This window comes from Ostrinia nubilalis, chromosome 17 (assembly GCF_963855985.1).
Source record: "Ostrinia nubilalis chromosome 17, ilOstNubi1.1, whole genome shotgun sequence".
In the NCBI taxonomy this organism is placed as follows: domain Eukaryota; kingdom Metazoa; phylum Arthropoda; class Insecta; order Lepidoptera; family Crambidae; genus Ostrinia; species Ostrinia nubilalis.
Window position 1 is genome coordinate 8,402,192 of NC_087104.1, and position 22,415 is coordinate 8,424,606.

General features: G+C 36.1%; 2 protein-coding genes and 2 non-coding genes across 6 annotated transcripts; 2 read left to right on the forward strand and 2 right to left on the reverse strand.

Moving 5' to 3' along the window:
- Positions 1-5,241: 5,241 nt before the first annotated feature.
- On the reverse strand, positions 5,242-11,896 carry LOC135080004 (trimeric intracellular cation channel type 1B.1). The gene is made up of 7 exons (XM_063974672.1): positions 11,626-11,896; positions 9,712-9,868; positions 9,195-9,367; positions 8,569-8,668; positions 7,602-7,722; positions 7,049-7,216; positions 5,242-6,529 (listed from the first exon to the last, which is right to left on the reverse strand). Exons 1-6 carry the CDS (start codon positions 11,744-11,746, stop codon positions 7,061-7,063), a joined length of 828 nt encoding a protein of 275 aa, XP_063830742.1. The 5' UTR covers positions 11,747-11,896; the 3' UTR covers positions 5,242-6,529; positions 7,049-7,060.
- Trnap-cgg (transfer RNA proline (anticodon CGG)) lies at positions 10,876-10,947 on the forward strand. The gene has a single exon. It is a non-coding gene; the product is annotated as a tRNA-Pro (tRNA).
- Positions 11,897-12,079: 183 nt separating the features above from the next.
- On the forward strand, positions 12,080-12,152 carry Trnav-cac (transfer RNA valine (anticodon CAC)). The gene has a single exon. It is a non-coding gene; the product is annotated as a tRNA-Val (tRNA).
- A 220-nt stretch (positions 12,153-12,372) lies between these two features.
- LOC135080005 (serine/threonine-protein kinase pakF) lies at positions 12,373-21,654 on the reverse strand. Of its 3 annotated transcripts, XM_063974673.1 has the most exons (9): positions 21,441-21,653; positions 19,391-19,539; positions 17,708-17,859; positions 16,803-17,009; positions 15,562-15,696; positions 14,882-15,305; positions 14,709-14,756; positions 14,334-14,412; positions 12,373-13,970 (listed from the first exon to the last, which is right to left on the reverse strand). In XM_063974673.1, exons 1-8 carry the CDS (start codon positions 21,509-21,511, stop codon positions 14,342-14,344), a joined length of 1,257 nt encoding a protein of 418 aa, XP_063830743.1. In that variant the 5' UTR covers positions 21,512-21,653; the 3' UTR covers positions 12,373-13,970; positions 14,334-14,341. The 3 variants fall into 3 exon arrangements, with proteins under 3 accessions (XP_063830743.1, XP_063830745.1, XP_063830744.1); XM_063974675.1 differs by lacking the exon at positions 14,709-14,756 and having other exon boundaries at positions 14,801-15,305; positions 19,391-19,538; positions 21,435-21,654; XM_063974674.1 differs by lacking the exons at positions 14,709-14,756; positions 21,441-21,653 and adding an exon at positions 20,386-20,694 and having other exon boundaries at positions 14,801-15,305; positions 19,391-19,538.
- Positions 21,655-22,415: the final 761 nt, after the last annotated feature.

Sequence of the window (22,415 nt, forward strand, 5' to 3'; positions counted from 1 at the left end):
ATCACACGTGTGCGAATGGGAACCGAGGAATTCTAATCGATTTGAGCGGTCAATGACTCGAAGGAGTTGGAAGGTCACTATGCCATAACTGGAATACCTTTACCTTACGTTGAGAAGCTTCCTTTCATTCAAGACCAATATTTTTTTAATTTTCTTACATAGGATGATAGGAAATTGGATTCGTTGTACGTTTCAGCCTAATAAGGTCTACAGCTGGACAAAGGCCTTCCCCGTGCCTTTTCAATCCCAAGTATTTCCACAAAGAATGGTCTTGCGTTGCCCGTATCCAGATAGGTGCATACACGACCACCTTCACCAGATCGACGCGACGGTTTACTTGAAACGTTCTATTAATCAAAGCTTCAATTCTTCATAGGCTTGTAGCGAAAGCTGTGAATCCTAATTGCAACGTTCGCATCAGTGTAAATGGTGTCGACTGTCGACCCACCGAGACCGGCCGACATACAGTGACCTCGCTCGGCAGTGCCATGCCCGTGCGCCAGCGCAGAATCGCCGGAATACCGTAACCTGTCTCTCTCTCTTGTTCATCTTAGAAATGCCTGTAAACAACATGAGTGGGTGATTTGTGTCCTCTTTATTTTTTTGCTTGTACTTCTGCAGTGTAGATGATTTATTTTTCGTTATGCCTGAAGTTTTGTCCCTTGTAGATGTGTAGTGTTTAGTCTTTTACTAGTAAAACACAGCCTTTACTTGTTTCGTTTTGTTTTAAATGATGTTACGAACGTTTTACCGATATTTTGATGGTGTTAAAGAAAAGGGGCATAAAAGTAGGTACTACGAGTAGGTATAATGCTTTAGATGACTTCATAAAAGATCAGCAGCCATAGAACATAGATACTAATTTTGACAAAAGTAGTACAAATAAATAAATTAAACAGAACCGACAGAAATAAATAACTTACACTAAAAGAAAAGCGGGCCAAGTGGAAATTGAGAAAACCGGATGCTTTTTCTCGTTGAGTAACTGCTTATTATGTTGTACGTGTAAAGTCGTTATATCTAATGCCTTCATATTATTATTGTATTTTCTATGTTATGGTAATGGTTATGAATAATTCATATAAAGGTACTTACCTATTTTGTGATGCCCTTAATTAATAAGTTCCATCATCATGGAGGCAATTCGTTGATCGACTATGAATATAGCAATAAGTAGGTACTTATTGGATTACAAGTAGTACATAGGTTAGGAACAGTCAATAATTTACTTGATCTATAAAGTTTCTTATTGGTGAGTCGCATTAGATTTTTGGAAATAAGGATAGCCAACCCGGGACTACCTTCGAGGTGGACCGGCAAAACCGGTGCTTTGTGCTAGGACGGTTCTGAAATGTAGATGGCGATTGGCTGCGATTGTTAAACCACCTTTTAATTTTAATTGGCATTGGTTGAAATAGTAAAAAAAAATCTAGCTTGAAAAAGCCTAATTACCGTCAATTTATGGAAGCACATCCTGAAAAAACGTATTTACCCGATATCTTCACCCGGAATCGGAACTTTTAATCTTAACTAAATATCGACAAAACAATTAGTAATTTACAAGACCATTGTAGTATGCGCGTCACTACGCACACACTCACCTCCCATAGGTAGTATATAAGGTTATACACTCATAATAAACGAGCTCTTAATACGCAGTCAGTCTACTTATTTAATCGTCCCAACGCCCAACGTTGCATGGCGACCCTGCCAGTGCTGCTCACGCAGCGCTGAGCAGATGGTTTGGAACAATATAAAAGTGAAATAAATTGAAATAAAATAATTTAATAATGTAGTAAAAAGTGAACCAACAAAACAAAATATGGACTAAACATTAGACTTAAATAAAAATTCAATAAAAATATCGATTATGAACGTGAAATAGAAATAACAGTGCCAAAAATCAAGAATTTCCTGATCCTGATCAAGATGCAAGAAAACGGACCGAATTGGATAAGCTGGGCGCCGGGCGATGATGGAGTCAGATGAGGTAACAACAGTGTGCTGGGAGCCGGGCGATGATGGAGCCAGATGAGGTTGGCAGCAGTTAGCAGGGTGCCGGGAGTGTTCGAGTCGGAAGTGGTCGCAGCCGGGAGAACCCTACATCATGATAAGTCCCCGTGCAGAAGTCCCCATATGCCCCATGAAGAAAAGTCCTCTTGTCCTCTTAAAAATTTGGTCGTCGTTCTACGGTAAAATATTTTTTTTCATTAATTATGATTATCATTTAAATTTTGGAGATTAATTTAATTTTTGAAATGTTAATTTATTGGTTTAATTTGATGATATTTTTTTTTAATAATTTCGTAATTTTGTAAAGTAAATTATTTTGTGAGAATATTTTTATGGATATATTGAATGTACTAATTTAATTTAAACTTAATTCACAAAATTGCAATTTTATATACTTAAAGGAATAAATATAGAATTCGATATTTTTATTGAAGATGTAAAATGTTTATTACTAGGTAATTTGAATATTTTTATTGTGTAATTGTTTTACATTTTATAATAACGTTTGTTGACGACTTAGTAAATTTACTGATAACATAATAATATTGAACAATATAGTAATACTGGATAATAAGAAAGAATAATAATTTGCATAATAATTTTATTTCATGATATTTTTTTTAAGATTTTATTTATATTTTGGCAATTAAGTTATGTAGTTTTACACCATTGATATTTTACAGTCTCATTTTTTTACATTTTATTTGATTAGGAATTATTTACATTAATATTATTACAACAATTTTTAAAATAATTTGATTGTCTAAAAGTAGGTCAATGATTTTGTTACTCAGTCATGTCATTGCACTCAACGCATACGACTTATTGCAAATCAGCAAAACGTGATTTAGCATCAGACACGTTATGATGACATGTAGGTATTTTCTAACGTATCGACACAATACTTCGCTGTAATTAAGATCTTTACTTTTTAAACAATAATTAAATTTGGTATGCAAGTAAATATTTTAAATCAGTATGGTATTTGTAAACTTTAAGACCGCAAAGATTTCATCTCTAATATCTTTAACAGAACATTAATAGGATTATGAGTGATTTGATTGATTGAATTTAACTTTAAAGTAAAACAATATTTTGTAATTTTTTTTCATGATACAGTAATGAAATTAATTAAAATATTTATGTAATGACGAAATAATGTAAAGTAAACCATTGAAAACGCAATACTTATAATTTGATTGCTATGTTGAAAAATATTTTGCAGTATAGGTAAAATATCACTTGGCTGATTACTCGATTGCTTAATTTATTTGGGTCAACACACAATAGATATTACACAATGATTAACTGTAATTGAAAGTTTTTGACTATGAACGTAAATTATTTTACACAAATTCTATTTGTTTTGTTTTAACTATGATTTTATTACAGTTACCTATATTCAGTACTTATGTAACTTTAGAAATTATTTAGAAAAATGACTTTGAAATTGTGTATATGAAAAATAATATTTTGATATCATATTATGATTACACGGATAAGACGATAATAGGAATAATCTTGATTCTATGACAGAATATAATTTATACATTGTATAAAGAAAACTATAAGGAGGAATATTGTGAGTTAGAAAACTGTAGGCATAGGAATGTGCGTTAATGTTATTAAATGATGAAGGATATGAGATAAAGGTTTGTTGTTATAATGCAGGTTTTGGTTTGAAATTCAGATAGGCAAAGTTATAAAATAGTTTGATATTGATTGTAAAGGTGAGCTAAAAGTTAGGCATGCATTCATTACATAGGATACTTTTAATTATTTGGACTGATCACCCAGAAGTTTTAAGATATTCTTGTGCATTGATTGCGTAGGTTTGTGAGATTATAAAGTATTTTGTTAGATATTGAATGAATATTGAAATATTATATGAATATTATGTAAATATGGTACTAAAATAAATAATATTAAGGGGAAATATCCTTCGTTCGATCATGGTGCATACTAGATATCTCTGTGAGAATAGTTGGAGACATTAATAAGTCTTAAAATTATCCCTTAATTTAAATGATTATTATAAATAAATAAATATTATTATAAAGTGCGCGCACATGTTATAAAAGTACCATGATTAAAATATGATAAAATGAATTATTAAGTCGACTATAAATAAATAAAAAAAAATGACTTGTACAATGTAGTAGATCTACTAACTATTAAAACATGAAGGTGGCCACCTCATAAGAATTGATGATGTATCTCGGATATGGAAACTTTAATGGATATGACTTGTGTACTAGTACGAAATACTTGGATGTGACTTTATTTGTATTACATAAAATTTATATTTTTAAAAAACATATTAAGTACTTAGTCGTCAACAACACGTTTAGATTAGGTATTAATTCTTTTTTAATATTTTTTAACACTATTCATTTGTTATGGTTATTTGACACCACTAATTGAAATTTTTTTTTTCTTCTCTTTGTCTTATTTTACTCAATCTTGAAATTATTGGAGAATGGTGTCAAGTACCCAATTTTGTAAAACCTTTTTTTTTCTTCCATTGGCTTTCTTTTATGTAAAAAAAAAAAACAAAAAAAACGGGGGAGGTGTAGTATGCGCGTCACTACGCACACACTCACCTCCCATAGGTAGTATATAAGGTTATACACTCATAATAAACGAGCTCTTAATACGCAGTCAGTCTACTTATTTAATCGTCCCAACGCCCAACGTTGCACCATGTCATCCATATCTTTTGCGATATTATCAGCACATAATAGGCACAGCAATTTAACAGACATGACGTAATTTATTCGAAGGATCCTTACGTACTATACTTAGGCCCGATTCGACCAGACTTTTATCCGAGAATAACTCCTGGTTTAACTAACTGGCATATTGACAGTTTCAGTATGGGAAATAATGTCAAAACTGACGATTTATTCTGAGATTAATATTTAGTCTTATTTGGTCTAATCCACCCTTAAAGATAAAACAGACACATGGAGAGATCCGGTTCAATGTAGAGCACCCTGTAGTGATTAGGTACTTATTGTGGGTGCGACTCGCGGTGTTCTACCTACATACATTTTTGCGCTTATTTCTGCTTGATATTAATACGGGACACTCTGTATATTTGTATACTTATTTAGCTTTATTGGATTCAAAACAGCCTACACATTAAAAAAATCCTAAAAATACCTAAGTATAATAAGGATTTTATCATAAACTGTTCCTTAGTCTATAACAAAATAAAAGACAATATTAAATAAAAACAATTTATTGCTTCCTTCAGCATATTAAGTAGGTAGGTAAGTCAATTTAATTTAAAACATAAATAAAATTGGGTTGCTTCCATTTCTCTCGAAATAAATGTCTCTCGCTGCAAGCGCTGCAGTTTGATCAGATATTTCAAGTAAATTAGAATTTAAATTACTTAATGAACCCTAGGTAAGGGTTACACGGCTTTTTCCACACTAAAGAACTTTTTCGCGGGTGTCTCATGACCCGGTTCGACCCTCGGCGAGGTCAATGTTTATTTCCAACGAAACATGTGCTCCTCTCCGCTTGCACCCGTGCGGATTGGGCAGATGTTTCGCTTTAACAATTCAGAGAATTCACAAAAGTAAATTTAAACTTATTTTATTACAAGCCACATGTGTTCCGAGGATGATTGAGGCATTTTAGCACCATAATACTTTTATATCGCATAATATGAACTTTAATAATACTATAACGCGTAATTGTATATGAAGACATTTGAACAGAACTTAAAAATAATAAAGTTGCAATGGTGGCGAGCAATGAAAGTTAGGAAGATATGGTAACATAACGTATGCAGAAAATGCAGTACATGACAAATGCATGATAATGTATGTAATGCAGATAATTTCTTCATACCAAGAGCATTATTAGCAAGGTATATTTAGGTAACGGTGGGTTTTATAAGCAAGCATCTTATCTTTGACAGGAAAGAAGGTGAATTTAACTATTGTGTGTTTTAACCACCATTTTTGCAACAAGGCACTACAAAAGGAAGTCGATATTCGCTTGTCGTTTCGATTACTAACTAGACATAATAATCCCAATGCTCGATTATTTTATATATTTTTTCACACAACAAAAACTGGGAAGTGCAAAACTTAATTTAATCAACTAGGAACAATCAATTAATAGTGTAAAGTAACTGTAAAATACTTTCGTGGAAATTAATGTAGAGTTCTATTACAAAACAAAACTATAATGTTTCTCAATAATTTATAACAATTTAGAATTAAAATACTATGAAAAATTAAAATAATAAATGTAACATGTATTTCAATAGGAATCACTTAACGTATACTCATCGTACACACAAAATATTATGACTAGTCAAACTTAATACTAATGAAATCAATACTTTGGTCGTTGTGCCATTTTTTTAGGATTTAAAGGGCTTTTACTATTTTTTTGTTTTTTATTATTTTATGTTTATTATGATACGTTTAATGAAGCCGTCGCAATTTGTATTGTCGGTGTCAGTTGATGGAGTAGCTTTAAGTGGTGGCGAGAACTGTAAAAGAAAATTTCTGCATTAACTGGCTGCTACATACAAAGATCGAAATTTTTGAAATGAAGCATCTATTTCAATCAGCCCTCGGAGTTACGGAGTTTTGGCTACAGCTGTAAATTTTACATTGCATCATGAAAAATGTCTACAGCAACGCGAGATGCATTAAATTTAACCACTCAAGTCATGTCATGCCTCATCATCATCACCATCATTTCAGCCATAGGACGTCCACTGCTGAACATAGGCCTCCCCCAATGCTTTCCATTTTGATCGATTGGTAGCGGCCTGCGTCCAGCGCTTCCCTGCTACCTTTACGATGTCGTCGGTCCACCTTGTAGGTGGACTATAAGGTGTATAACTTATGGCTCGGAAACGTGGCCTCTCACTGTAGGCCTTATACAGAAGCTCAAGTTGCACAGCGTGCTATGGAGAGGGCTATGCTTGGTGTTTCTTTGCGAGATCGAATGTCATGCCTGTCAATTTATAATTAAAACTTCCTAAATAAAATCAAATGCTTACCCACAAATTATCCTAATTAGTCTTTTTAGCGTCTTTAGTCTCCTCCTTGGGCTGGCCCTTGCCCAGCAGCTTGGCGAGGGAGTCCCAGATGCCGCCCATGAAGAGCGCGCAGAACAGGTTCTCGAAGGGCACGAAGGGATCGTGGATGCCCAGCAGGATGGACGATAGCTGGGGAAATACAGTATTTCATTAAAGTTAGTCATGTATTTGATTGGTGGGTAGACTCTGCTACAAATATTTTTTCCGTAAGAACTGAAACTTCTCACAAGTGCTTCACGTTTGTAATACTCGTATGGTCTCTGACTGAATCTTTAAAAATATCTTCCTTAAGAGTTATTGAATTTCTCGTAAAAGTTAAATATGTAATATCGATCGAATTTTAAGAGTAGATTCGTGAGTTTATGTTATTCTCAGTGATGTTTTTGTTTTGCTTCAAAATTGAGCCGTGGATGGTCAGTAATAAAACCAAGAGGAAATAAGTGGCATAATAGGCTATGGCCAGAATTAAAATGTACCTATGTAATGAAGGAAAAATAAGTTTAAAGTTACAAACCTTGAAATACACGAAGAATATGACTATGCCGAAGTACACCAGAGCGTGTGGCGCGGAGATGAGGTCTGTCTTCTTGTCCAGCACGAAGATGATGGACGCCACCAGCGATGCTTTCGTGTAGCTGGAAAAAAGAAACAAAAATAAATCTACTATATAAAAATAAGTCGGGTTTTCCTTCCTGACGCTATAACTCCAGAAAGCACGAACCGATTTCCATGGTTTTGCATTCGTTGGAAAGGTCTCGGGCTCCGTGAGGTTTATAGCAAAGAAAATTCAGGAAAAATTTAAAGGGGCTTAAAACGGGATCCACGCTTACGAAGTCGCGGGCGGCCGGTAGTTAAATATAAAAATACAAATTGATTAACACAAAATAGAGCCAACTTTGAGAATTGAATCAGCTCTAGTTTGTAGCCTGTCACCATTTAAATCCAATATTATGAGGGTAGCAAAGTACGGTAATAATTTTAGAGATTCATGGATGTTTTAGATTTTTTTTATTTTTTTTTATTTAATGATTTTTTTGAGCTCGTTGATGTCTTTTGTAGGTCAATGACGTTTTTTGATTTTAATGACGTCATTAAGAAAAGCGGTGTTAACTTTTAGAGATTGTATAACTTTAGTTAGTTGAACTGGGCTGTTTCCACAGAAGTCCAATTCGGACGATGGTTATCTTGACTTTTAGTAAACATTTTAACTATTAGTTTACATTTTCTTAATATTTAGCCATTACGATTGGTTTTTTATGGGACAGGAGGCAAACGGATCACCTGATGGTATTAAATTATTAAGGTGCTTATTTTGTCTACGGATCAATAATAAATTATGCCTTTGGGCCTTTGGGTTGGTGATGGGGTCATTTGTGTCTCTCTCAAAAGTGATCATCCGCCTTTCTATACCGCTACAGGCTTCCTGTAAGATGCTTGATATGGGGTAATTTGAGCCCGTCAATGGTTTTTCATGGACTTACAAGCTTGGCTGCATGGTTTCCATGGCTGTGGGCGTCCAGGCGCCACGGATGAGGCGCTCCACCAGCTTGGTGAAGCCGGCTCCGTTTCCTTTCAGGGTACCTGAAATAATTACCGTGTTGTGTTAAAGTAGGTATGTGTGGAAAGGCACGTGGTACAATAGTAAAAATTTATCAATTTCAAGTAATTTAGATTAGAAAATTTCGTAAAGCTTTCTATCTTTTGATTGATAGTGTTTACATTGAAGTGATTAGCATCATCAGCTGTTTTTAAGCCATTTTATTTTACAGTAGGTTTAATTTCGTCTGATTAACACTTGACCTAGAAACAGCTGTTACAATATTTATTATGTTTGCAACTGCATGCAGGCAAACCATTCAACAATATTTGATCAACTGTTCAAATGATTTTTTTTTGTTCGTAGAAAATGCCTTCTAATTTCTAATCTGATTCTAAAATTAGTCAACTCATTAATACACTTTCGGAGTTACTGTCGAACACGTTTTATATCTATTAGTTAAGTTTTTTCTTGACTAAAGAAAATCCCCCATGCTAAGCTATTTTTTTTTACCCAACAGCGCCAGAAGGAGTGTTATGTTTTTCCCAGTATTTATTTGACGAAGCTTACCAATGATGATCATGATGACGTAGGCGTTGGGATACAGCTTGGCGGCGTGGCTGACTCCGTCGTACACTTTCTTGGCGCGGTAGATCTCTTTCATAGCCGATGCCACCACTTTGACGGGTAAGAACTTGGCCACTTTATACCCCACGTCGAACGGAGTGTAGAAGACTATGTACCTGTAGGTTGAAGAAAAATTGTGGGTTAAAATTATGCTTTTATGGGTTTGTTCAGTTCTTTTTATTACTTTCCTATTTGATGGACCTTCTAATCTTATTGACTCATAATCTTTGCGGCTAAACGTAGTCTTGTCCGTTTTCTACTAGATCCCTGTTTTTAAACTAAATTATCATGGCTTTGAAAGAAAATAGTCTACTGCAGAAACATAGAATTGGATTTTTATGGTTTTTGAAAATTAGAGCTCGTGATAGATCGAAATTCAGCCGAAGTCGCGGGAACATATCAAGTGTGTGAGGTTATTATGTACTTGAAGCTTATTGTTGAGCTGATTTTGTGGTATTACCATGTGACTGTTCCGATGACGAGCTGCGGCGTGTTCTTCAGAGGAGCCAGCATTGGTTCTCCCAGCAGGCCGTTGACCACCATACCGCCGGCGAAGATCACCAGCATGGTGGACAGCCAGCAGGACAGCGGGTGCTTGCGGGAGAACGCCTGCGCTCCTGGAACATCAATGATCATGCTCTAAGTTTTAATAATAATAATCGCCAGCACCTTTTGCTTTGAACTTTGCTGGACATGCTACCATGTGTCCCATTATCCCATATGAGTGATATGAGTAAGAACAGACATACTGCGAAGTAAGATATTGTGTTAAGCAATTTGGGAAGAAAAACTGCTGTGTGATATGGGCTGGTATCTTTCCCTGTGCACATAATTATAATGAGTAAAGAAAATTCAGATTAAAATCTTTCAAAGATTATGATCTTTTGGTAGAGTTATTGTAATACTTTGAAGGAAGAAAACTTAATTATTTTCAAAGAGCATTTTAGAATGATTACCTACATTAATATCACCGTCTTTTTCATGTCACTGGTACGCAGATAGTATGAGATCATTATTACACGCGTATACTACAACAGGTAGAAGTAATTAAATGACATGACAGAAATAATGGTGTTATTATTTAGTGGTCATCATACTAAAAATATGTAGGTATAGCGATTATTTTCAAGACATTATATTCGTCTTGTGGGCGCACCCTGTACTCAATATAGGGTCCGCAGCCCTCTAATAAGTAGTACTTACGACTGCATTATTTTTAATAGGCATGGTGAGCAAGTAAAGATAAATTATCTACTACGTACTCTACATAAATCAAAGCCATCCAAAAATCAAATCCATATACCCTATCATGTGTTATTATTATTAATATACTTACACACACAAGTTGTTTGTTACTTACAATATTATTCTAAATTTCTAAAACCTTATTAAGACTTAAACAAAATAAATTATTAATAACACTTGCGTAAAATACTGCAACATTTACTTCGTTAAACTAATCGGGCCCTTTATTTGCTTAGCCAAACACCCTCAAACTCCATCCTATACACACATTATTATTATTCTTACTTTTACACCCTTTTTTCACTTTAAATAATCCTTTAAAAAACGATGACGTAGTAAGTCTTGAAAACTTATAATTAATTTCAACTTCCCCCAACACGGCTCGTTGGTCTAGGGGTATGATTCTCGCTTCGGGTGCGAGAGGTCCCGGGTTCAAATCCCGGACGAGCCCGACTGGGATATATTTTTGTCTTTTTAATTGATCAATTTGTTTTAAATTGTCGCAACTTGTCATTTTATTAAATTAGATGATGATTTAAAATTATTTATTTACAAAAATAAACATGCTGACACTGCGCCATCTAGCTTATCTAACTGGAAGCAAATATTGGCACGACAAAGAACAGTTGCATGCTTTTTTACTGTGCTGTTTATTTCTGTCCAGAAATAAAGATTAAGGTGTTCTAGAAAAGATTATCTAAAATCTGTGATAAACTATAAATTTTGTTAGTTGAAAGTACACATTTGTAACTAAAGTAACACATTTACGTTATCAGTAGCGAATTTTATCATGCATTGGCAATACTTACAGCTAATGATAAAAATGCTTGTAAGTATTAGTATTTTATGTATTAAAAGTACACTATTACATGAATTCTGCACGCTATGTTAAAACATTTGAATTTTCCTTATAGGTATTTTGATTCTCTATCATACTAAAGACCGTGGTTGACTTGTGATCCACAGGGAACTCAAATCTATTTTTAAACTGTTTAGGTGTCTTTATTTTAGAACATTCCAAGCATCAGATGGCCAAAAGCTAATTCAAAAAATAACTTTCAGGATGCGGAAGTTGCCCGCTGTTGAGTATTTTGGCGGGCAAAATGAACTTTATTTAATAAATACTAACCAGCTCCTAAATCTTCTCTGACTGCTAGAGCGCATAATAAAGAGTGCGCTATATCGAAATACGGGTACATCTTCAGTTTTATGACCTGGTTGGCCAGGTCCAAGAATGCTTCGGGATCCATGTCGTCAGGTTTGCGTAGGTCTCACGATATTATTTAAATTAAGGCACAACTAAACACCGACAATATCGTGGCACGTTGCGCACGGCGCGACTACACGCGGGCACAGATGCCGCGAGACTGGGAGGGACGGGCCTGCTGAAGATCGAACTTGCTTTCCTGTACCTCTACGATTATTTTGGTCCGAAGCACTAGAGGAAAACGTGGTCGGTCTCGGAGAACGGCTCTGACATTTTGTCACTCTTGTCAGTGCCATTATTTGTTTTTTTTTTCATCAATCAAAATGTCCTTTATTTATTGAAGTTTGTATACGCTATATTCGTCATTGTCTATCAAGTTTCCGTAGTGTAGCGGTTATCACGTGTGCTTCACACGCACAAGGTCCCCGGTTCGATCCCGGGCGGAAACAGGATGTTTTTTTTCTTCAGGAGTTCACCGATTTTTATTTGGGTCGAGCGAGTGTAGACCCACGAGGTGTTTGTAGATATTATCTAACGATAAAAATTATTTATTTGAATTACTATTACGAAATTCGAAAGTAGGACGACTTATGGAAATAAGAGATTGTTTTTTTTTACCCTAACAAGGCATTTTGAATTTTTGACCAAAGGACAGAAATAAAAGGTCAATTTATAAGATTATAAATGTGTATATTTTTAACAAAACATTCATAAACAATTCCAAAATTTAATTACAATTATTTAAAATATTTTATTAGCTATGATAATTTAGGACACGAGTTACATACAATTACATACAATAGGAACAGTTGAATTTTCAGTCTTCTGTTCGACAAATCAGATGCACACAGCCAAATCTTTGGATATTATAGTTTTGATTCAACAATTACGTTTTGTAATTTTGATTAAATCAGAATTATCTAATCTCACTAATCCCGAATGAGTATTGCACCTTCAGTGGGGAATGTACTGGACATTTATGTAACTGCAATAATTCGTTTTGCTATTCTTTACTGACGCTACAGACGAATTGAAACATACCACGACATTACTGCTGCCGTAACAACCAATAGCTGATGGCTACGTTCATGCTATGACGCAAGATGAATTTACAGAACTTCATTCAATTATACTCATTTTTCGCACGTTTGTAATAATTTACAAAATGTTTGTTATTGCAGTTACACAAGTTTGTCAATTGATAAGTTATTCAAATTATAAAAAAGTAAAATGATTAAGAATAAATAAAAATCACGCGAAAATAATAATTATAAAAACTTACACACTAAATAGAAATTATACGAGTTCGCCCGCAGTACCAATATTAAATGCACAGATCTACGACACCAAAATTTACAAATGAAAAATCTAATTAAATTCTTTAAACTGGGCGGGTTAAAATTGCTTTTTCACTTTCTTAAAATTACATTGTCGCTTATTTTAAAATTTCCTTATAGAGATTCTAAGACTAAAGTAAAAAACTAAACATTACAATTGCATACCTAATTCTTAAAATAAATTATTTTCGACGTCGCGCAGTCTTATCCATTTACAACGGTGTGCACGTGAACACAAGAAACTTGATTTTGAAATAAAATAGAAATAATAAAAATAAAATAGAGCATTAGACCATTTTGTCTGCCAATAAACACCAACCAGCAACTGCGCCGAAATATCGGGGTCTCGCCCAAAAAAGTGTCATTATAATAATTAACAATTTAAATATGTATTACTTTCAATTTCGTAAGAAGTTATCGCCTCATCATACACCACAAAGTAATAAATAAGAAGAACTAACAAACTGCACGATCATGTTAATGTGCAAGTCAGTATTACAAGGTTTTACACTGATATTATGTTACAGAGTTTTATGTTTAGCTACGTGTTTTCAACTCATAAAAGTAAACCTACAGAAAAGACGATATAAAAAAATTATAAATTGTAAAGATCACGAAATCCGAAAATAAATCACGATGCGCCACGTGCATACCTCCTATTTGTTCCGATACAATCACATCAACTAACAATCGCCGTTTTGAAAAACATCTCATTTGCGTGATGTTCACATTAAATTAAGCACCGACATTTTGTGAAATAAAGCGACTGCCTATGAATGTACAAAGCCTGTAATTATTTAACATTAGTTGGTCACCTTAAAAAATCAAGGAGATTGCGTAATAATTAAAGATACAAAGTGACAGGCGTATTCTAATATTGCTTGTTCTTGATTTTTGCTCTTGACTCCATTACATGACTGCTTTTGGATTCTGAAATGAAAGAAAATAACATTTAACTTCGTAAAAGGCTGTTAAACGAATGCTAGCAAAACAAGGTAAATATTATGTCATCATACTAGTTGTAGTAGATGCGATTAAGCAACATAAAATTGCTCGTTTTCGTGCTGACAGCATTTTTTCTAAATCTGTATGAATAGTACCATCTATAGCGGTGTTTTCTTTTACTGTGTCATCTAAAAATAGGTAGCTTTATGGAAAATTGTATGTTTATCAACACCCAATTAACACTAGCGACACTGAATAGAGATAAAATTTAACTTCACGGACAAATTCCATAGAACATAATAAGCAGAACGTTTGGGTCAAAATATGTTAATTACATTAACTACTTGCCTTTATCTTCACATGGTTTTATCAGTGGACTTAGCTTTCGCAACAGACGCGCCGGAATCCCGCCTCTCACCGTTGACCCCTGCGACAAATAAAATAATGAGTAATGTGTACATGAGTGTATCAGTCATGGCAGGCATGTGACATGTTTATAATAGAAACGCTTCGAATGATTTTTTAGTTGGAAATGTTGTTTTCACCCTGTATATTAATATAGCAGAAACTTTCCCATGAGTTTAAAATCGATGTAAATTGAGGAGAAATAAATGATATGAATAGCCAAGATGATAAGGCAAAGTTGATAGAAATGGTCAGAGGCGTTATTTCCATTCAATAAGCTATCGGATGCATCTAAACCACGGCGTACAATGTCAGTACCTTTCTTTTTCTTATTTTTAGCCGGGGCGCTCAAAATGACCCCGTTGGCTGAAACGAAAAAATATCATCAATATACCGGGTGTTGCACGTACCGGTTGGTGATTTCGCGTGTTTGTGTTTGAAAATATTCTTAGTGAATGCTATAAAAGACCGATTCTGCAATGGTTTCGTACCGACACTCCGCTCGGTCTTAGGAGACTGCGCGCTTGGTGATAACTCGGATTGTAGGAGCATCTGTGTTTCTTCTTTGGGGGATGATAACGTTCTGCTTTCAGGGGTCTGGAGGGCGATGTCTTCTGTCGCTATTTCGGCTTCTTCTGTAGTGTTGGTTTTTTCTTGGGCGTCTTCGGTTGTGGTTTCATCTTTTTCCGATAGGTCACTTTTGAGGTTTGTTTTGACGGGGCTTTCGGATCGCTCTGGGGTGGATATGCCGCTTTTGTTGGGCGAGAAGTTAATTTCGGCGTTGGTCTGGTGCTCGGAGGTCTTTTTGGAAGGGCTGTCGTTGTCCGTTGTCGATGGACAACGGTCCATAACGGTGTCTTGGTCAGAGTCGGTGGTTTCGGAGCCGTCGCTCCTGATGCTCGTGACGTTGGTTAACTGGAAAAAAGAGAAAAGATTTTAAGAACACACATAAATTGGTCTATGATAAATTAGAGAAAATCAAGTAGTGCGCGCGGTTTCAAGCGCCGTCTCGAAAGTTTTAGGAGACGTTCGTACAAGGTTTTATACTAATAAAGTAGTAATAAAAATTTTAATATTTTTCTTGTAATTACTTTCATGTGTACTACCACCCCTAAGATGGGCATTGTTTTACAAAACCACATCCTGTATAAGAATGTATTCAGTGTCTCACCGTGAAACTGGAGTCGTCGTCGGAGTCAGCAGCAAGGTCCACCATCATCTTTTCGAGTAGGCGCTCCATGGTGCTCTCGTTGGCCGACGCCGCGGGGCTGGACGACTGGCGCGCGCGTTTGCTGCGCTTTACTACCTAATGAATACGGTGTTATGTACTTTTTATCATACAAAATACATGTTGAGTTGGCTATTTAAAGGTGAAGTTATTAGGGAACATAATCTACATAAACAAATATGGAATAGAATATTTTTGAACTCAAGCCACGAAGGTTCCTTTACTTTGGAGTAAGCACGTTGAACATTCGATTACTTACAGGGTTCACCACCATGATGTGCATCGGGGTGAAACTCTGGGTTTAACCGATTTTTTTCAACTACTTATCTTGGAAAATCTTTCTATAGTGATTAATCGAAGAAAATCTGCATCGTGAGCACCATTTTTACCCCAGTGAAGCTATCTGATGAAGGTCACGGAATGCGCTCGAATAAGGGTAGATTGGGACCGGTATACGGTAGTTATGGAGCTACCGGTCCGATCTGCCCAAAGATCTCACCAAACCTCATTGTTGCTGATTCTCGTAGTGTTATTGTTCCCATAGTTGTGTGAGCGACGGAAGCACATAGTGAACTCAAACAGCGAATGCAGACGCTTGCCCCAGGCGCGGGACTAAAGGCGCTCGCGCATGTATTTAAAGTCTAGGAGATAGGATGATAGCAAAGAGTAATGAGCTCACCAAAACCTCCTCGTTATTGCTGACTCTCGTAGTATTATTGTTCCCATAGTTGTGTGAGCGACGGAAGCACATGGTGAACTCAAAGAGCGAATGCAGCCGTTCGCCCCAGGCGCGGGACTAAAGGCGCTCGCCTTTATACTTGAAGGCTCTGAGATAGGACGATAGCAAAGAGTAATAAGCTCACTAAAACCTCCTCGTTATTGCTGATTCTGGTGCTGTTGTTATTGCCGAATTCTTACAGAATTCCGTCGTTCGGTGAACTCGAATAGCAACTCCCAACAAAGGCCTATAATAAGTGTACAACAAAAAATAATGAGCTCACCAAAACCTCCTCATTGTTGCTGACTCTCGTAGTGTTATTGTTCCCATAGTTGTGTGAGCGACGGAAGCACATGGTGAACTCAAACAGCGAATGCAACCGTTCGCCCCAGGCGCGGGCCTAAGGCGCTCGCGCTTGTACTTAAAGACTAGGAGATAGGACCATAGCAAAGAGTAATGAGCTCACCAAAACCTCCTCATTGTTGCTGACACTCGTAGTGTTATTGTTCCCATAGTTGTGTGAGCGACGGAAGCACATGGTGAACTCAAAGAGCGAATGCAGCCGTTCGCCCCACGCGCGGGGCGGAGGGGCGGCGGCGCGCGCGCGGGAGAGGCGGCCGCCCTGGTACTTGAGTGTGCGTAAGTAGCGGCGCTTGCTCTGGATGTACGTTACCTACGACCAAAAGTACCGTGTGATGTATTTTTTATGCAGAAGACAGGTATTTGACCGCAATCGCACTTGATGTTAAGTGGGATGCAGTCTAGGATGGTACATATCTACCCTGTAAGTGCCTATTCACTCTCGCCTTGAAAGACAGCAGCACAGGCAACGAATTCCAGTCCCTAGCTGTTCGCATTACAAAAGAGTCATCGAAACGCTTAGTGCGAGCTGGTGGAATGTCAACAATATAGGGATGGTACGCTAACCTGCGTCTGATTCCCCGATGATGGCAGGATAAGATAAGATAATATCATATCCCCGTTAACCTACCCTCTAGGTCTAGGTAATGTCGCCTTGGCACTTGAGGGTGCGAAGGTAGTGGTGCTTTGGATGTAAAATGAATGGGGGAACACGTTTTGAGCTTATAAATATACAGGTATCAACAACGGTGTCAAAAAGCCATTGTGCGCCAGCTGGAGTAGCTAAAATGGTGAATACATATTGGCGCTTCAATAGCCGCGCTTGCAGGTAATAATCCAAAGATTCTAAAGTGAGTTCACACATGCACCATTTGAATTGACAAAGAAATGGCTTATCTCAACAGATAAAAGAGAGTAATGCAGGTCAAAAAATGTCCTAAATAAAATTAAGTTTTTTAAAGTTTTTTCTAAGCATTTTTTTTAATCCACGACGAGGGAGCTATAACTTACCACATCTGCAGATCTTAAAGGTGGTTTTCCCATGACGAGGTTGACCAGTGATATGGACTCCCTCGTGATGCGTAGCGTGACGAGCAGCATGAGGAAAAACACCCAGGGCAGAGGCCGCACCAGCTCAGGCTGTGGTCTCTCATCTTGGTCCACTGCAAGTCAAAATTTCTTTATTTGTATAGACTAATAAATAGTACTTACAAATCGTCAAATATTTTTCTCTTAAGGAGCCTCCACGTGTCTCATAATCTTTTTACTCTACCAGCGCTTTGAGACCAACATTTGGCAAGTGCTGAGAAGAAGCGCCGCAACAAACGCAGTCACCAATGTCTGCCGGTTAATATAAATAAATAGAAATAGCAGTAAATAAGTAAGATACGGCTTGTAAAGGCCATAACATGTCAAGCTAATCGCAGTACCATCTTTATAGTTGTAATAAATAGGGGCTATTTTGCAGCGTTGGTACGGCGTGGTCAGAATCGGTAGGACCCCACGTCGTACCAGTAAAACGCAGAGGGTGCACCACAGGTTTTTTAAATAAATAAATAAAGTCCTTTATTGCTTCTACAACTTACTAGTTACATATTGTTGATTGATTGACATAGTATAAGAAAGCAATTGGAGGTGGCTCAGCTAATGCTGCCTGAGGATACTCAGGCTGCGCTTTAGTGGGTATACTAATTGTCAGTTGGAAGCCGCTATTGCTACCACCCGGGGGAAGTCCCACATAAACCGCCACCTCCTCGGGAGTGGCGGAAATACGCAAAGTATATTCCTGCGTCAAAAAAGGCTACATTGCAACGAAAATGTAGTCTCACTCTGAACCTACTTCAGACTCAGTAGATTCATATTTCTTGAGTGATTAATAATTATTAAAAATGTATTTTATACTATCGCATTAGGTGTTAACCTGTAATTAAAGATAATATATATTTGGTAAATAAATAAACACAGATTTGTCTGATTGAAACACGCGAGGGCATGTTTATGAGGCGTGTAAAAAGTAGTTGAATAATAGTAGATAAGAATATATAATCTAGTCGCCACTATCCAAGGTCTTACATTGTATAAAGAAATTATTTTATGACGTCATTAGTTAGCGAGCTCATATTATCAATTACTAAATTTTAATTTTGCAGCAAATTGGCAAGTCTTTAGGGTTGCTTTTGAGTTTCTTTTTTAAAGAAGTAATTGTGTCTAAGAATTTATTGGATAATAGTCTCAACTCCTCCATTTGCTTTTGCTAAATTAAAGAGGGTATTGTGCTCCTGCAGTGAAGACTGATAATGATGGAGACCATCTTAACTACCCAATTGACTATCGGATTGTGCTTCTGCCTGCAGCTAGCTGTGAAAACTAGATATAAACCTGATGGTGATGATGCTCTGGGATCCCGAAGAGCCGACTTTAGCAAGCTGAAATGTTATTGGGCAGGGCACAAAGTACACAGAGCTGACGGCCGATGTGGCTGCAAGGTTCTGGAGTGGGGGCCAAGTACCAGAAAACGCAGCGTGAGACGTCCACCAAGGTAGACCGACGACCTCGTAAAGGTAGCAGGAAGGCTGGATGCAGGTTTCTACCAACCGAGCGATGTGGAAATCATTGAGGAAGGCCTATGTTCAGCAGTGGACGTTCATGTGGCTGAAATCATGATGGTCTTAAGTACCCAATTGACCAACTTACATGGAGGCGGCACGGCCCACCGCGCACACTTCTCCAAGACCCACAGCACGCGGTCGCAGTGCCGCAGCGCGGTCTGTCCCAGGCGATAGCTGGCCGCGTGTTCCGCTACATTCTGCAAGACTTCCTTCGCAAACGATACCAGCTCCATCTGTAACCAATAGAAGGTTATGGTGAACTCTGGCTGGAGAATTTCTTGTCATTTTCCTTTGATCAACAAAGTGAGATGTTGATGCAGGAGCTAATCTCCTCTTCCTAGGTTGACGTGAAGAGATCTCTTCATAACGATACGCCCACCTGAATTGTGTCATTGTCACGACAATAAATAAAAGATTACAATGTTTGACATTAAGGTGGCCTAGGTATATCCTGGATATAAGTCATGAAATAAATAATGCGAGGCCACATGACATGCAATAAAGTTTTCGGTGTCGAAACGAATGCATGCGGCGCAGTATCGTTAGTTCATTGCCTGGCGAATTTCTCAATAACTAGGTACACACATTCACAAAGTAAAAATTACTGAAAGTTTACTTCGAGGAACAAAATTTACTGAAAAAATGGCGCGTAAATATTACTTTGCAAAACTATGCAACAAAATCAGTTTAATGCAAAATACAAACAAAAATGTGGGTTAAGTAGATCGCTAAGGTGTATATGATTATATTTATGAGTGAGTGGAATAATTAATTTTGCATGAAATTGATGAAACTGTGTTATCAATATGCATGCGGAGTGCACAAACATGATTGCGCCTAAAGATTGGAAAGTCACACTCACAAACAACTTGCCTCATGCAATGTTGTATCTGTAGGTACCAGGTACCTGAATAACAGTCATATAGATTTTTTAATATAAATTAGTGCTGGATATACTAGGCATATTAATTAAAAAGAAAAATTGTAAACACCAGTAACGTGATTTAAAGATGTGATGTGTGTCTTTTTTTAATTAAATAGTAAATTTAAGTACTATTATTTAAAGAATCACTTGCTTACCTTTCATAGAAAGACCAAAGTTTAAATATTCTTATCAAAATACACTAAATTGGTGTTATTGTTTACAAGTATCACTGTATTTTGTTATACAGAAACTGGTGACCTTTGAACAATAAGAGACAAAAATCACTTCATTCACGTTTAGTGTGCATATTGTAGAAAGCACAATGTGATGTTATCTACTTCAGTGAGACCACACTAATGAGTGCAGGATCGAGAATAAATACATCATTTTGACTTCTTTATACCTTAGATAAGTGGACAGTGGCAAAGGGCGGAGGTCACTGCAATCATAGGCAGATATGGAGGAGTCGTCCAGACAAATACATTACATATCTCAATAAGTGCAGCGTCGTACGCACCTTGTTATTAATAAACTGTGTGCTTCACTGCACAACTAAATAAGAGAAAATATTTAAATTTCACTTGATAGTTTTACAATGTAGGTACTAGTAAGAACACAATATATTAACAGATTTTAAAGCAAAAAATACCAGACAATTGAATACAAAATGCATTAATATAATATGTCTGTAACATTATGTCGGATGGAAGATTCCAAATATAGTTAGGATGTTAACTCTGAAGTTTTTAACCTAACTTTGCTTATTACCTACTTGTTGCTAATAACACGCACTGATTATTGCATTATATTAACCGAAAAGGATTACACGTAGCAATTTTACAAGATAATATTAACACTACCGGTAAATAGAAAAATGCGAGCCAGTTTAAAAAGCATAAAACCTGCCTACCTACATAATTTACTAAAAAGGAATTGGCTCAATTTGCTTAGATTAAAACTCAGACACATTTTCTAACTTTAAATATTTAAAGGGATTGTAGTTTTAGATGATTATTGAATAAAAAAATCCACATACGGCAAATTCTTGTGAGAAATAAGGTGAAACTATAGAAGTTGATATTTTTTAAATGTGTATTTCTGATAATGTTTTATATTTTAAAGGTAACTGCTGTGCTCTTAAACTAAAACTTAAATGCAATTAATATATAAATGATTATAATTTAAAAAATATTTTAAAAATAACCTTGAATTGAACGATCCCAACCCGGTTGACAGATTACCACAGACTAAAGATAATGACCATAGAGAAAAGTAATACATAGGAAATAGAGAACCCTCTCTGTCAAATTTTTGAGCCTACTAATTGACAGCCTGGTGTTAAATTCGCTGTACTTAACCTACGTACGTAACGCTCACATACACACATAGTACACGCACACATACATACATAAAGTACACGCACACATACACACAGTTCACGCACACATAGGCCCTCATAACCTTCAAAGAATTATTGTTTTTATGATGTACAATGTAGATTTTTTTTCAAATCCATTATTTTGAAAATATTTATCTTTATGGTGTACGTATTGTATTATTTTCAAAACAATGGATTTGGAAAAATTCTACATTGCACATGGAAATGCAAATAAGTAAACAAAAACTTTTGAATTTAATAATTTTACTTTATTTATGAACACACATAATATTATACACCAAAAGCGTCTTTTCGCAAAGTTTTCAACACTAAACACAGAACACAGCACATTGAGAAAACTCAGATCACTTGTGAACATAACAGAAAGTTTCTTCGCGATTCACGAAGGAACGAACAAAACTCCGATGAACCAGAACAGCAGCAGGTACGAAGGAATGAACTTGAATTTGACTCGACTCTTCAATACTTTAATAGGGCCACAGAACTCATAAACGATGGCTAAGAAAACAATAATGCATTCAATTCAACCTAACAAAAACAACACCGGCCATTTTGGAGGAAAAACAAAGTTGCCATATGTTAAATAGTAATTTCTACTACTCTATTATGTAAATTATAACAAAAATGTCAATGTTCAGTTTCAAATTAAAACAAATTAATTTCATTTAAAAAAAGTTTTCACATTGTAATTAACAATATTCTCAAATATATTTTAATTAAGAAAAAAATGAAAATATGAAGGAAACAGGAGCAGCGACATCTAGAGCGTTTTAGGGTAGTTAAAAA

What these genes read in the sequence shown, in the direction of transcription:
- LOC135080004 (XM_063974672.1), bottom strand. Translation starts at nt 11,746, where the DNA reads ATGGATCCCGAAGCATTCTTGGACCTGGCCAACCAGGTCATAAAACTG. An exon ending in GAAACCATGCAGCCAAGCTT is followed by an intron (nt 7,723 to 8,568) that starts GTAAGTCCATGA and finishes TCTTTTTTCCAG; the next exon opens with CTACACGAAAGCATCGCTGG. An exon ending in TATTCTTCGTGTATTTCAAG is followed by an intron (nt 7,217 to 7,601) that starts GTTTGTAACTTT and finishes GTATTTCCCCAG; the next exon opens with CTATCGTCCATCCTGCTGGG.
- LOC135080005 (XM_063974673.1), bottom strand. Translation starts at nt 21,511, where the DNA reads ATGTATTACTTTTCTCTATGGTCATTATCTTTAGTCTGTGGTAATCTG. An exon ending in ACCGGGTTGGGATCGTTCAA is followed by an intron (nt 19,540 to 21,440) that starts TTCAAGGTTATT and finishes CTATTGGTTACA; the next exon opens with GATGGAGCTGGTATCGTTTG. An exon ending in ACGACGACTCCAGTTTCACG is followed by an intron (nt 15,306 to 15,561) that starts GTGAGACACTGA and finishes TCTTTTTTCCAG; the next exon opens with TTAACCAACGTCACGAGCAT.